The sequence below is a fragment of the Malurus melanocephalus genome, unplaced genomic scaffold (genome assembly GCF_030028575.1).
Source record: "Malurus melanocephalus ecotype Western Australia unplaced genomic scaffold, MMel_1.1 scaffold_4, whole genome shotgun sequence".
NCBI classification, from domain to species: Eukaryota; Metazoa; Chordata; class Aves; order Passeriformes; family Maluridae; genus Malurus; species Malurus melanocephalus.
Window position 1 is genome coordinate 6,344,019 of NW_026623236.1, and position 14,629 is coordinate 6,358,647.

General features: G+C 37.9%; 1 protein-coding gene across 1 annotated transcript in view; it reads right to left on the reverse strand.

Moving 5' to 3' along the window:
• Positions 1 to 14,629, reverse strand: part of ME1 (malic enzyme 1) — a 148,824-nt gene that overhangs the window by 16,120 nt on the left and 118,075 nt on the right. The window contains exons 8-9 of the mRNA XM_057369618.1: positions 10,022 to 10,119; positions 8,093 to 8,206 (exon numbers count right to left, since the gene is read on the reverse strand). Coding sequence (XP_057225601.1) covers positions 8,093 to 8,206; positions 10,022 to 10,119 — 212 coding nt within the window. The remainder of the gene's footprint in view (positions 1 to 8,092; positions 8,207 to 10,021; positions 10,120 to 14,629) is intronic.

Genomic DNA, 14,629 nt, shown 5'->3' on the forward strand with positions numbered 1-14,629 from the left:
GGCCAGACATCAGCTGTTTTAAGGTGTATTATGTTTTCTATTCTTTATAACATACGTAGATGTAATAAAGATATATGTATCTCTGCTGCATCAAGTGACACCACCCAAATCCAAACAGAAAGTCTTTCACACTGAAATCTGCAGATGAACCGAGAGTTTCAATGTGATACTTGTACAGCTACTAGAGGGGAGGACACAAATTCACAAACCATCTCAATAGAAAGAGGAGGGCAAAGTGAGAAAAAGAGGCTACATATTCTTCTTGCTTTTACTTTCCAAATGTATTCTGCATCCCAAGAAAGAAATAAAAAAAGCACCAAGATGATTTCCTTATAATTTGCAATGCATGTAATCTTATATGATTTTCTTATCTTTTATAAAGAGTAATTTCCTAGGATCATTATAAGTTTGCTTGAATTGGAAAAAACCCAAACAAACCMGAAAATAAAAACAAGCCMATCAAAAAACTACTAAAAACTAATATACCATGAAGAAAATCGTAATATCTTTAATGGCTAACCAGTCTGCCTGAATAAACTATATGATACACTTTCACTAGAATACTGAAGGTTGAGAATATTAATGACACTCAAAAAGATTAATAAACCTGAAGTCCAAAGACTCAGTGAAAATGCCAGAAATTGCTTTGTAGTTGTGAAGTATTGCCTCTATCAAAGCATAATTCTATTCCAAGACACCTTTGGGTTGTTTGGGGTTTGAACAAAAGAGAACAAAGCCACCTGAAAACAGATATATTAGAAAACAGATATATTAGAAAACAGATATATTAGAAGCCACTGCTATCTGAGATGAAAAGTAATATGAACTAAATTCTTTATTAGCAAATGAATTACAAAGGTGGACTGTGTTAAATCAGCAGATGAAGTACAGAGATAAAGAAACGATAGCTGCATTCTCTGATTGTAACATTATGTACGAAAGAAGTTGGCAATTCTAAAATGTCTCTGCTCTTTAATGGATCAGAGTCACTGGCATAATACATTGTTATGACAAAAMAAATCACTTGAACACCAGGATCTTTCAATTCAGGGAGCAAAAGGAAGTAACAGGACTCAGTAGTTAACGGTTTTATGAAAATATTGCTTGGACATTTGATTTGAAAGGAAAGCASTTCATAGTTTTAGGGAGGGTTCTGATCTTTTTTTAGGGTCTGATCAACACGGATCAAGTTTCAGGCAAGTGTGCATCCATCACAGTTTTCACAGAAAATTACTCATATTGTCATATTATAGCCAAATTGAGGCTCAGATAACAAACAAAAATTACCCACCAATAAAACCCTGAGAAATTTCATAGAAAACAGCTGTAAAAACAGGAGACCAGACTGCACAGCAGACATCTATATGGGAAATTAGAAAAAAATCTTACAAATACCACCAACATGAAGCCTAATGCCATGGCCCCTTTGAGCTGGTTCTGTCAGGGCTGCTCCATGAATCAGGGCTGAAGAGCAGAGCAGCTCTGTGCCAGTGAGGCCAGAGAGGCWGGACTGGAAGCTCTCCAAAAATTGCTCTCTCCATCAGCTGGGAGGCAGCTGTGAATAAGGCAGAGCACCCTGATGACTGCACTGTCCCACATTCGAGGCCGTGCTGGCACTGGTCCCTTCTCACAACCAGGGAGGCACAAATCTATTTATATAAACACTTGCCTCCATTTCACTGTGTCAACTGCAGCTTATTTAAACAAGAGATCAGAGATCAGTACACAGATAAATTAATAAAATAATCTGAGGTTCTTAAATACTGAGGACATGAGAACCATGAAAGACATGAGAACTGTGGACCAGGGAGCAAAGCAGTCCATTAGTAAGTTGAGTATTTCCAACTGCAAATGTTTTGGTTTTGCTTGCATTTTTCCTGTGAGTTCCTGCTGCAGAGTTAAGCGCAAAATAAAAAAGCAGTTGTGAAAAAAAAAGAAGTGGTTGAGCCATGGGAGAAGGTGGTGAAGRACCTCCCTTTTGGGAGATGGTCTCAACATGGCTTTTTGTCTGTTTTATCACAAGTAAATCCATTGTCTAAAGGTTGTTGAGAGCTCTAGGCAGGGACTACAGAAGGACCTCCCTGAAGAGTCCCCCAGAATCAGGAAAGGGATGGCACAGGAGTGGCACAGAGAGTGGGCTGGGAGGGGACAGGCCAGGCTGCCCCCTAGTCAAAACTCCAGGACACCCAAGTCACAGAATGCAAAATAAAAAAGGTGGAGGTATGGACAGGGACTCACTGGGCCGGGGTTGGCTGAAGTCCAAGGGCCTGCAGGTGACAACAGGCACTCCTGTGCCACCTCATTTAGGAACCAAAAAGCAGAGACATGCAAGCCCTCCCAAAACCCCGTACTGACACTCTAATTATAAAGTGACAGTGCTACCTTTAGTCCCACACCTAAAGGTAAAGAGAGAACTTTAAAACAAAACCAAGCAACTTGGACCCACAACTAATAAGCAGTTGGCTGCCAACCGTGTGAAAAATATACATTTTGAGGAGACAATGTCATAATGGCTGCCAGTAAAACATACAATTAAGGTAAAAAATATAATTCTGGTGTTGACTTAAACACATATTGTTAGAAAAGTAGGGCTGTTTCAGTCCTGTAAAATTCATAAAGTACCCCTTCCATGTAAATAAGCACACATGGTTAATAGGTTAACAAGGTTAACCTATTAGGAAAAAGTTTATGAAGGCAATTATTTCAAGAAGATAAGATTTGAAAAGCAGAGCAAATCACAAATCTACAGAACAACAGAAAATTGAGCAAATCAATCATTAATTTCAGTAACAGAGGGTGAGTAAAAGAAATCAGAGACTGCCCAGATTTGGTCCCCATCTCATCAGTACATCTAATGCACACTGTGTCGAAGAGTTACATGCCAGCAAAGGTAATGGATTTTAGTGGTGTCTCTTTTAGAGAAACACCCCACCAATCACCCTTTTGCCTTGTCCTCACTTGTTTTCATACATTACTCACTGAGCATGAGTAATGCCACAAGCATTTGGAGACAAATTAATGTTTCCTTTTTGTAAAACTTACATACTTGATATTGAACATGATAAATGCAAGATGAAAGTGCACAGATTAATTCCCCAGACATCAGAAAAACTGACGAAGCAAACAAACATTGCTTTGCCGAGATGTTATGGGAGTAAAATAAGGCACAAAGTGCTTTGAGTGATTGCGGCGCCTTGGAGATACCCRAGGCATTGCATCTTTGTTAAAATGTAAATAATTTTTTTGGCTCAAAGAGTCCCAGCCAGTTGCAGCCAGCCATAAAAGAACTGATCRAGAACAGAAGTGTCAGAATAATCGACTGTTGACAAAAAGAAAGCTAGAAATAATTAAAAGCTAGCAGAACAGGCAGACAGCAGTATATGAAAGTTAAAATTAAAACCATTATCAAATTCATATCTAGTATGAAATTGAAACTTTTTAGAAGAGTGGTTACTGATAAAAATGTTTTAAAAAATCAGTAACAGACAGTATGGATAGGATTCAGTCCAATATTATGATATTTCATTGTGAGTTCTGAAGATTCTTTATGAGTCTGCTGACTCTAATAGRAAAGACTACATCTATTTGGCACTGAAATTCTGGTGTCATTCCCAAATGTCCCCCTTTCTTTTCCATCATTCTCTGAACAAAGACTGAACTATGTATGTACCCCGCTTTGACCAAACCATGAACTTTAATCAAGGTCATATCCAATGCCAGTTAGWTGGTTGTGAGAATCTTTTCCAAATAAGATTGCCAGGGATAATGAAATGGGGGAAGGAGGATGAAAAATGGAATCCTTTTATGGGATTATCTACAGGTTTATCTGGTTAACTCCACTGTACTTAACTAGGACCCAGAAACTGTTAAACTTTTGGGATCTATTTCAATCCTCCTCTTAGAAAGATCAATATTCTGAGGCCTTCAGCTATCAGACCTTAGTGGATATTCTTGTGCTTGTCATACAGGGGACAAGATCACACATCTAATGGACACTTAAAACACAAATCACTCGACTAGACACAAGTATTGCTGTGCTGAACTAGAAAGAATAGAGGGCAAAACTGTCAAAAGAAACATTTCTCCATGGTGACATACTCTCTAAAATTAAGGATGACATTCATCCCTATGCAAAGGAACAACTTTTGTGCACTAGAGACTATGTGGTATTCAACAATGTAATATTGCCTTGCAAATTACAGACAAACTTCACGGCAAGAGAAGCAGCCAGGAAGGAAGATTCCCATCAGCCTATCCACCCTAGCACAGGAGCAGCAATCCTTGGCAGGGGAAGGGGTGGAGTTTCTACTAAGYCCATTTAAATATTAAAAATGCCTTATTGTCTGTATCATATTCCAAGAATGATCCTGCCTATCACACGACCCTGTTCTTGGTATTGCCTCAGAAACCAACCAAGCAAAAAACAAAAAACCTAAGAAATAAAAGCCTTTGCAGCACATTRCTGAAATGCTCAGACAATGGTGAATCTCATGAACATCCCAACATTATCACATTCTGCCTCTTCTCAACTTCTTGACACAAGAGAATTTATTCTCTTTAAAGTTCATGGACTAAGACTTGGCTACTAATATAGCTAAACATGACAACATGGCAGCTTTAAAGAAGACAGAAAATGTGTTCACCACACATCACACAGATATATAATCTGTGTGATTAACAAAAAAAATGGGAAAACTGAGGATATAGGAATGGAATGTGGGAGATATTACCCACCAATATTTATTCATCAGACAAAAGGTGATTGTGTGATAAAGAAATTCAGAGCTAAAGATGGGTCCCAGTTGATAATGTATCATCTTCAACTACACAAGARTGCAAAAGCAACTTTAAAGCCTTTTAACTAAACATTTAAATTTCCATTTGAATGCACTGGGATACTTTGGACAGTCAGTTTCAAAAAGTCACACCATTTAAGTGGCAAAATTCCAATGATATAATGATCTGTAAACCTTCCTCACCCACCTTTGGAAAACAATTAGTTTCAAAAGGYGAAAGCATTCTGAACAAACTTTAAAAGACCAAACAACAATTCCAAACTGATATCAACAGCACTCTAAGTTCTCTAGGATGAAGCATARAACACAACTGTGGACGGTATAACAAACAGCCTCCATCACCAGCTCTTTTACCACAGCATAGCAGAAAAGTTGGTCATCAGGCTAAGTTTAATGAAAACAGATGGTTCCCATGGGGGGAAAATAAAATTAACAAGAAAATGAAAACACAGCTGCATTTGAACTAAAATTAAGAAGCCACAAAGGAAAAACTCAGCAACAAAAGCCTGGTAAGTGACTTCGTGGCAGCTTTTGAGAGAGGGGGAAGAAGAAAAAGGTAGAAACTGCAGCCAGTCAACAACAGCTCCCAGGTTATTTTTCTTTGGTTAGAACATTCTTCTGAAAGTAGATRAAAGGAGAAACAGTGTTTAAATCTATAATCAGGCACTGCAAAATTAATGATCAAAGGCCAGCACAGAATATAAATGATGTAAAGATTAGTTTAGCTGGACAAAGTAATTGCTGAGTCTTCAGCAATTCTGTTATTTCTCATAGTGCTAAAGCAATAGACCAGAATATTTCTAGTACTGAAAAGGTCTCCCTGCTTCATGTAAAACTCTTTTGATCAAGCAGGTTTTGGTGAGGCAAATGTTAAGGGATTTTTATTGAACAGATTTCCATTGATACCTGTACTTAGTGGTAAGAAGTATAAGTGGTAAGAAGGTTTAGTTGATGTAAAATTGATTTTCTGGTGATCTATGCTCTGATCTTGGCAATTCTTACCTTTGCAATAATGAAAATATTTATAATAATACAGCTATTCTGATTTTGCATTGTTCTCATAAATCTTCCTCATTTTACTTCTCTTATCTCATTTCTAAGATTTTGGAAAGTCCTTCAAGCCTTGCAGCATTTTTCTGCAATCAGCTAAAGCCAAAATAGTTTCCTAAGTGGACCTAAATCACAGCATTCTCTCTCAGGCCAGAAAAAGGAATCAGGAATAGCTTAATTATTTACTCACTGTATATATATCTTCCCAGCAGTTAAATCTCAAGCCTCAAGAGGCTTCCATTGTATTTTCATTCTTTGGGGGGAGGGTATGTGCCTTTTTTTTTTAAAGACTTTTAAAGGGGGCAAMATTTTGCTGCAGGAGAAAGCCAAGAGAAGACTGGCAGGGCCCAAGACCAAGGACATGTTTCCTTATGCCCAGCACTGACAATGTSCCTCAAACACAATGCACCCACCCATTCTCAAGCCCCCCATGWCAGCCAGATGGGAAAACTGGTGCTGCCAGGTCTTCCAGGAACACAAGCAACGACCTGAAATATGCACCGTCGGCTCCTGCTGCTTGCATCAACATCTGGCCACAAATTCAGCCCTAATCTACCTCAGACAGCTGTTATGTCTGGCGATCACAAACAGTTCATAAATACACTCCAGGCAGGACATGAAATTCAGTGGACTGCTTTTTGGACACAACCCAAATTAAAGCTCCACCAAGAAGAACAAGCAGAGGAAAGGAACGTCGAGGCTGTGTGAGACMCTGATTGGTTTTGGCACTGCTTGAGAGCGCAGAAGCTCAAAGGTGGTGAGGAAAGAATGCAGTCACCCAGTCACTAAAAATTTAGAACCCGTGAAAGAAATGAGTTGCTGTGCACCAAGAGCAACAACCCAGTTTCTCGGCTGACTGGCAAATTAGCAGTGAGAGGTGCAAAGAGGCAGGGACAAGAAATGAGGGAGAGAGAAGAAAGGCTGGTTAACCACCTTGGCTGGACGGACACACAGGCGAGACCTGCTTTACTGCTTCAGGGCTGGGAAGTTCCTACACTTCTGTCCCTGTCACTTTGTTTCCTTAATCACCAAGAGGTGATTTTGGTTCAATTATATTATTTGATAAGCCCAGCTTCTATGGTGAGAAACACAATTCCTCTTAGGCAACCTCAARGTTTCAACAGCCACAGACAATACACAGGCCCTCAGTCAATTATGTTTGGATGCAAAATCACTTCAAAATTATTCAATGAAAACCAAAAGGATTAAAAGTACTCATTAAAAAACAAAAAAAAAAGTACCAGGGATAAAAAAAGAAGTGTCCTAGATAGTGGCAAATACTTGCATTCTTCTGTACCTGATCAAGCTACTTTTGTGCCTTCTGACAAAGAATGACCAAGACAACCTTGGTAATATTTGCCCATCTCAATGTCTATGATTCTACTGTTTTCCTGTTAACAGTGTAAGTGAAAGGAGCTGTGGTGCTTTTCATTAAGCCAGCGGATGCTGCCTGCAGAATGCATTCTSCTGATGCAAAGATGTGTGAATCACAAAAGACCTTTGAGGTCAGACAGCCAAGAAGAGCTGTACCAACAAAGATGACCACAAATACTGCAAACCAACCAGCAAGGTAAAAAAGCAAAGGCCGCTCATCCATTTCCTTTAAGTAGCTCACAAACTATCAAATACATAACCACCTTTTAAAACATACCAGTTTCTTTATTCTGGCACATGGAATTAATATGTTTCTTTATTTTGGCACATGGAAGGAATGAGGTAAGGGTGACTGATGAAGTCTCTCAGCAGCTTCAAATTCTGACCAGTGTTGATAGCACTGCAGACCACAACATCTGCAACATGAGCTATATCACTGTGCAGAGAAGCTTTTTGCTGCAATGTATCTCAGTTCTTGCAGAAGGATGAMTTCCCTGCCATCCTAGTAATGTATCTATACATCTTTGTGCAAGACTGTGACAACAAATAATAGTAGCATTTAGATGGGAAATATTAAACCGCTATGTTGAACATTTCTTTTCTCACACGTTTTTTAATGAACTGCCAAGAATTTTTCTCYATTATGTGTTCATCCTTAAGAGAAACAGAGCAGGAACTCCAAGCATAATTATCCCCCACTGCAAAGTAACATGGGCAGTCTGTCATTAATTTAATAAACTTTAGAAAAGAGAAACAACTTGCTATGCCAAGAGAGATATATTGTTGCAGTTGCTTTCACAAAGAMTATGTTCTTGTCTTTATAGAACACAAGTAGAATCATGATATTTAAAGGAATAATAAARTTGTATTACCTTTACTACTAATCCCTTTGAGTCAACCAACCATATCTTTTTGGTAGCTGCATCTTTGGATATCCCTTCTTTTTCCATAGCCATAACAATGAGGTTTGCTATCCCCAATGCAGCCTGAAGGAAAAAGAAGAAAAGTTGAGTACAAAACAAGAAATTAAAGAAATCCCCAGCTCACTTTCTTCATTTACCCACTATTTTAGATATGTGTCTTAATTTTATCAAACAATAAAACAGAATCATTATTTTTTCATAAAATAAACCAAATGAACTGTTGCTACCATTTGGTAATTAGAAAACATAATGTAGAAAAATAGCATAGATAAATCTTAAATCCTAAGTCACACTATAGATAAATCTTCAGATGGCTCTTAGAGTGTGGAGAGCACAATAAACATTGAGACTGGAAACTAGAAAATGCTAGAATGAACATTTATTACACATTGTGACATTTCCAGTCCTGGAAGTGTTTAAGGCCAGGTTGGATGGGGTCTGAGCAACCCAGTCTAGTGGAAGGTTCCCTGCCCATGATAGCAGGGGTTGAACTAGATGACTTTTAAGATCCCTTCCAGCCCAAACCATTCTAACATTCCATGATATTCATCTCAGAATACATGAAATATTTTTACTTCTTTGTAATTTTTGTAATTCAAACTAAAGGAAATAACAGTCTGCATGCCAGAAAAGAGTTCTTAAAACTCTTCATTATTAAAAGAGTTTTTACTCTTATCTTTTCCTAAGATGTCCATCAGAAAGGTAAGCCTCCTTTTACCTGCTAGTCATGTGTTTGTAACTCKAGACTTGGCTGTGCTCCCAGTCAAAACACGGGCAAGAAAAACTCACTTATCAATCTTTTGCTGAAATGTGTTTCATTCTTACTAGATTTTATAGTATTTCATCCAACAGATTCAATGTCATACAGGTCCAGATTGAAAACCAGGCAACAAAACAAGCCAACAGACCGCTCAGTATTTCTGATTATGGACTCATAGATGTATTTATGGTGTTGGTTCTGTTTCTTGGTCTTTACCACTGAGTTTCACTGAGAACCAAGTGAGATTTCCCTTATTTTGTTAAGAAATAAGTAGTTTTATTAAAAACCAACTCCTGCGGCAGGAATGACATCTACAGTTACCTCTTTGCAGCAACAGCCACACTGAAATACTGACAAAGAAACAAACATTAGACCATGAATTCATCTGCTTGTTGAACATGGAACAAAACCAGGGGAAGGAACTCCAGAGAGATGGATAGTCTTGCACTAAGGTGTTGACATGCCAGATACGGATACAAGTCATTTTGAAAACTGCAGACATAGTACCAAATATTAATGAAATTAAAGAAGCCAGCATGGGGTTGTAGATGTCATGCAAGGGATGACAAGCCACACTGTAGATAAGTACAAACTGCACTTTTGTGCCAGGAGCTTAGAAATCGATACTGAAAAATTAGTGTAAAAAAACAGTGTCCACAAAGACCTTCAGAAATGGATGACCTCAATATGCAGAATACTGAAAAACTATATTGAATCACAAAAAAAAAAAAAATCTAAGAAGCACTACTTCTTACTACACAACGCTCACTTGAATAGATACGCTAAATTTACTTTCTCCTCTGTATTTCCTCACCTTTCAAAAATGTTTTGTTTGGTTGTATTGAGAGCAGTTCAATAATTTACAGCTGAAGAGCTAAAACTTGAAGTTCTAAAAAGAGAACAGATCTCCAAAAAAATGTCTTATGAAAAATATGAGGCTTCATCAGATGATCAGAGATTTTTCTGCAAATTTATACTTGAACTAAAAATTACTTTCAGCAGGTGTTAATAATCATTCTACCTATTTAATAATCTTCTTAATTGGAGACACATAATTTGATTAAATATTAAGAAAAATCAGCATAGTACAATTTTTCCTCATGAATAAAAATACCTACCTCTCCAGCCCCCTGGAACAACACTGTGTGATCTGATAACTTGTTCTTGGTGATGCGCAGAGCTGCAAGAAGACCTGCAACAGCAACAGATGCAGTTCCTGAAATGAAAAAAAAGAATACATCTGGTCATTCTGGAAACAATTACAAAACATTACATTTTAAATAATACCGCAGCACCTTTTGGCTATAAGATACAAGTACTGAAAGTAGTAACAAATAGTTGAACRGAATTAGAGTTTGCTCTACTTTCTTCTTACAAAAGTTAAATGGAAATGGGAATATCATCAAAGTAACAWGATTGATTGATTCTATTGGATGGACATCATAGCTGGGCCATTCAAATTCTTGTAGAATATTCTAGTTATGACCTTTTTTAGAAGTGAAGGGTGTGAGAGTCCAGAGAGAAGTATTTTGAAGGAATCCAGATACTGAAAATTAAGTTACTGGTTTTCTTCTTCAAATAGATATACTTCAGGTACAGTAAAATACAARACTAAAATAAAACTTCACTTCCCATGGGGAGGTTGTCAGAGTAGAATATCAAACTGAACATTTACAGAGAAGCAAAGCTAGCTGAAAATATAAGACCAGCTTATTTAAGACTTCAGTCCACTGTGACAGGAGTTTCATTTTAGTACCTTCTAAAACATTGGAGGTACCTTTTAAATCTATCTTTGAGTTATGCTACACAGGGAAAAAGGCTTACATTTAGTTTTATGAATTAGACTGTGGAGATCTTTATTCTCCAAATCAGAACCTCAGAGAACAAGACACCTCTCTTTGAATGGAGACATTTTGATCCTCATTGTGAGAAACAGCTATTAATAAAAAGTAGAGCAATAAAAAGAATTCAAGCAGGCATCTAACTCAAAACTTGCTCACAATGGCAGAGTAAATCTAACCTCTRTGATTGCCAACATATCTTTCCCTAACTTGTCCCTAAGATCTTCTTTAGAATATTCTTATAATATCTCCTCAGCAAGCTATTCCAGAGCTTAACTATACTTTAGGTTGAAAGTTACAAATCTAAATGTTTCTTTTCTTTTTTTTTTCTTCTATTTTGGTCTCTTATCTACTACTGGAAAGCCTGTTACTTTGCAAAAAGTCATTTATTATATTTGAAGACTAATAGTATTCCTTGCTTTTCCTATCTGGAACAATCCCAATTCTCCCATTCTTTCAGAAAGTTAAGTTTTCTTAACTTGAACTGCTGCATTTGAATTGATGCACTACACTGCAGGTGAACTGTCAGCACTGCTGAGTCAAGCTGTCAACCTCTGTGGTGCTCAAGGAAGTTGTATTTAGTCACCAGGACCTCATATCTGGGTCCTCTGACTCAAAGACTGAAGGTCACTCATCCCCAACAAAGCCTACTGGAGGGGGAAGACTTTCCTTCCTGGGTTACTGCCTTCAGGCAACAAGTTTGTATTTTTCACAAATTATTATCATCACTAAAGCATAAAGTGAGCCCAGAAAAAAAAAAAAAAATCAGACTCTATTCCTGCAAGGAACTTGCATCCCATAAAGACATCCTGTGGACAGGGCAGTGGTAGTGAGGGAGATACCACCAACAAAGTTRTGTTTTTAGAGGAGACTCTGAACAACCAATGGCAGACAGCATTGATTTCTCTAGGACTGAAAAAGCTGTCCAGACAATAGCAGTTAGGTATTGAAGGTCGAAAAATTTTCAACAGTCTTTGATGATTTCAACAGTCTTTGATGATTTATAATGCCTATGTGATCCAGAGAGAGCTGAACCACAGGGAGATGAGCATGGGCCCTGCAACATTCAGTTCTGGGAATAAGAACTGAGTTCTTCCCTCTCTGAGCAGCAGCTGCCACTGACTGACTTAAGGAAATCAAAGATGAGGCCATGAATYATTTTGAGAAGCCTGCAAGAACTTGAAAGGAGGAAATCTGCTGGCTCCTACAAGTCTGTTCTCAACAGGAGCCACTGCCCTAACTACAACTGCCCACAAGCCACCCAGTTGCTTTTGAGAGAGGAATTCACATTGCTATTGATTTTTCCTTCATAAAAGGTGTGAAATAGATATGACCAACCCTCCAAAAGCACTTGGCCCAAAATCTGCATATTGGACAGTTGCCCATTTATTTAGCTCCCCTAAATTTGCTACTCAGAAGTCTATTTTCTCATAAACAAAGTGAATTTTAAAGCTGAGATAGCAGTAATCCCTCCCCATGAAACTCTAGGAGATGCTCAAAACAGGCATTCATACTGCAGTCACACACACCCCACTGATTTTCAAATGTATGTAGCTAAAACTACAGGAACTAAAAGAACAGAAGGAGTAAAAAGCCTGGTACTGGGTAAACCATTTCTTACATGACATCATTCGGGTGTTGGAGGCTGGGTTTGAATCTGTGGTTTATAGGTAGGATCATCTGAATTTCAAGAATGGTTACTTTTTCAAAAATAAAAGGTAATGCTTAATACAATTTAAGAACGCATCTTGAAGTTAGAAAGTCACTAGCTGAAGTAAATCCACTTGAACAGTAAAAARCATGTGTCTTCAGAATTAATTTTGTTACGTGCTTTTGATTATGACTTCYCCCTTCAATCATCAGAAATACAGGACACCTTGTTCTTAGCCCACTTAATGTTTAGACCATACAAATTTGGCATTTTTTACTTCTTTAGTCATTTTTATGACTTGTTCTGTCCCTCATTTCTAAAAAAAAATCTTTAAAACGGTTCCTCTGAGGCATGGCTTTGGGAACAACAACCATCAGGCTGAGATACTTCCACCCCACAGTCTCCAAGAACTAGCTTGTTTCTTTCCCAGATGAAATTAAGTCTTCCTCTGTCAAGTGCCAAGCTGGCAAAGACCAAAAATGGCAAAAAAGAGAAGTCAGAGTGAGCTCTCAGTTTCCCTTGGTACTCTACCAAGCAATCCTCATAACCAGCAAGAAAAAAAATCCCATGCTCTTGTTGGATGCCAAATTCTTTCTCCTATTTTATATTACACAGCTGTGCTTGCAGGGGAGGAGGAGGAGGAAGCCTGCATAACACAGCTTATTCCTAAAACCATCAATCTGGTCTCCTGAAAAGGAAAGCTGAGCTGGAGCTCTGTAAGATCCCTGTTTCCCTTGAAGTTGTGGCCACCACAGTACCTTTCCCCCATCAGAGGATTTCTCAGAGAGCTGTGAAAGCTGCTCTTCAAGCTGCTTGCTGGTGACAGTCAAAATGAAACACCATGGATTTATAGCGAATGGGAATGCTGGGATACTACTTATCTTCATGGCTGATGTACTGTTGCTAAGCTTGTTAGCCAGAAAAATGGACTGTCATTAAGTATTACCAGTTGGGATACTTTYACAAGCTCTGTCACTACACTATCTCCTGTTTTAAGGAAAAATAAAAGATATGAAACACAAATAAAATACTGCACTGAATGTCAATAATATTTTGCATCAAATATTTGCATGAGATATGAGCCAGCATTACCTGTATGCTCATTATGAGGGTGATTCAGAACAAAGGTTATAATAGCAACAGATAAAGGCTTAAATATGACATTTCTTTCAAATCACGATTTGCACAGAATTGCTCTAAAAACAGTATTTAAAATACTCCACACCAATTTTATTCAGCCTTTTGACTCTGAAAAGAATAATAACCCAGTTTGTTAGATTTCTCAACCCACTATCAGTGCTGCTGGCAGCGGCTGTCATCACTCCTCGTCAGCAGCTTCCCTTATTCCTTCCCACTGAAAGAGGGGCAGCATAGGCCTGAATAGCAGATCTGTTTAACCGGAACTGCTCTGACTAACGCCATGACCTTAAACTTCACCCTGGATACTGGCTCGGCTTTTTGAAACGAATCAAAATGCAATTCACATCCATCTGCCAAGGCAGATGTGAACCACTTCTTGCGGACATCACGAGGCAGAAACAGAATTTTGTCACTTTTCCGACTGTCATCGCCAGAGGAAGGAGAGAATTGGCTTGGCCAGAGCACAGGTTAAATCCCTCGTGCGCAGGATAAGATAGACATTGTTCAAGGACATGATTTTGAAAACCCATTCTAATGTCAACAGAGTTCAAGAAGATTAATCAAAGCAAATTTAACAAARGGTATTTATCTAAAGCAGCATCAACTGCTGCAACTGGAAAGATTTTATTATAGTGTTCTGGGAAGGTAAATCATGTCTTGTATAAATACAGTAGATGTGAAATTTCAAGGTACACTATTCTCTACTAAGTTGTTTTTTTTTTTTCTGTGCAAGATTCTTTAGCCTTGTTACTGTAAACTGCACAAGTGACGATGAATGTGTTAAAGAAAATCCACAGCCATTTGGGGTTGAAACACTATAAATGTTTTGGAGCAGAAAGTATTTTTTCAGCATAAAATTGAACCAAAAAAAAGGGAAAAAAAGCCCCAAAACATGAGGAATAAGAACTTCATTGATACAGCACGTAATGTAATTTAAATTAGTGATAAATACATTATTGCACTGAAGCATTTGTGCATTATTTAAAGTTTCAAAAAATAAAACTTATTATTAAATATTACTAGGTCCTTTATATAATTTTTATTATCTCATATTAAAAAGCTAGCAAACAAGAAGCGGGGGAGAACTTTCTGCA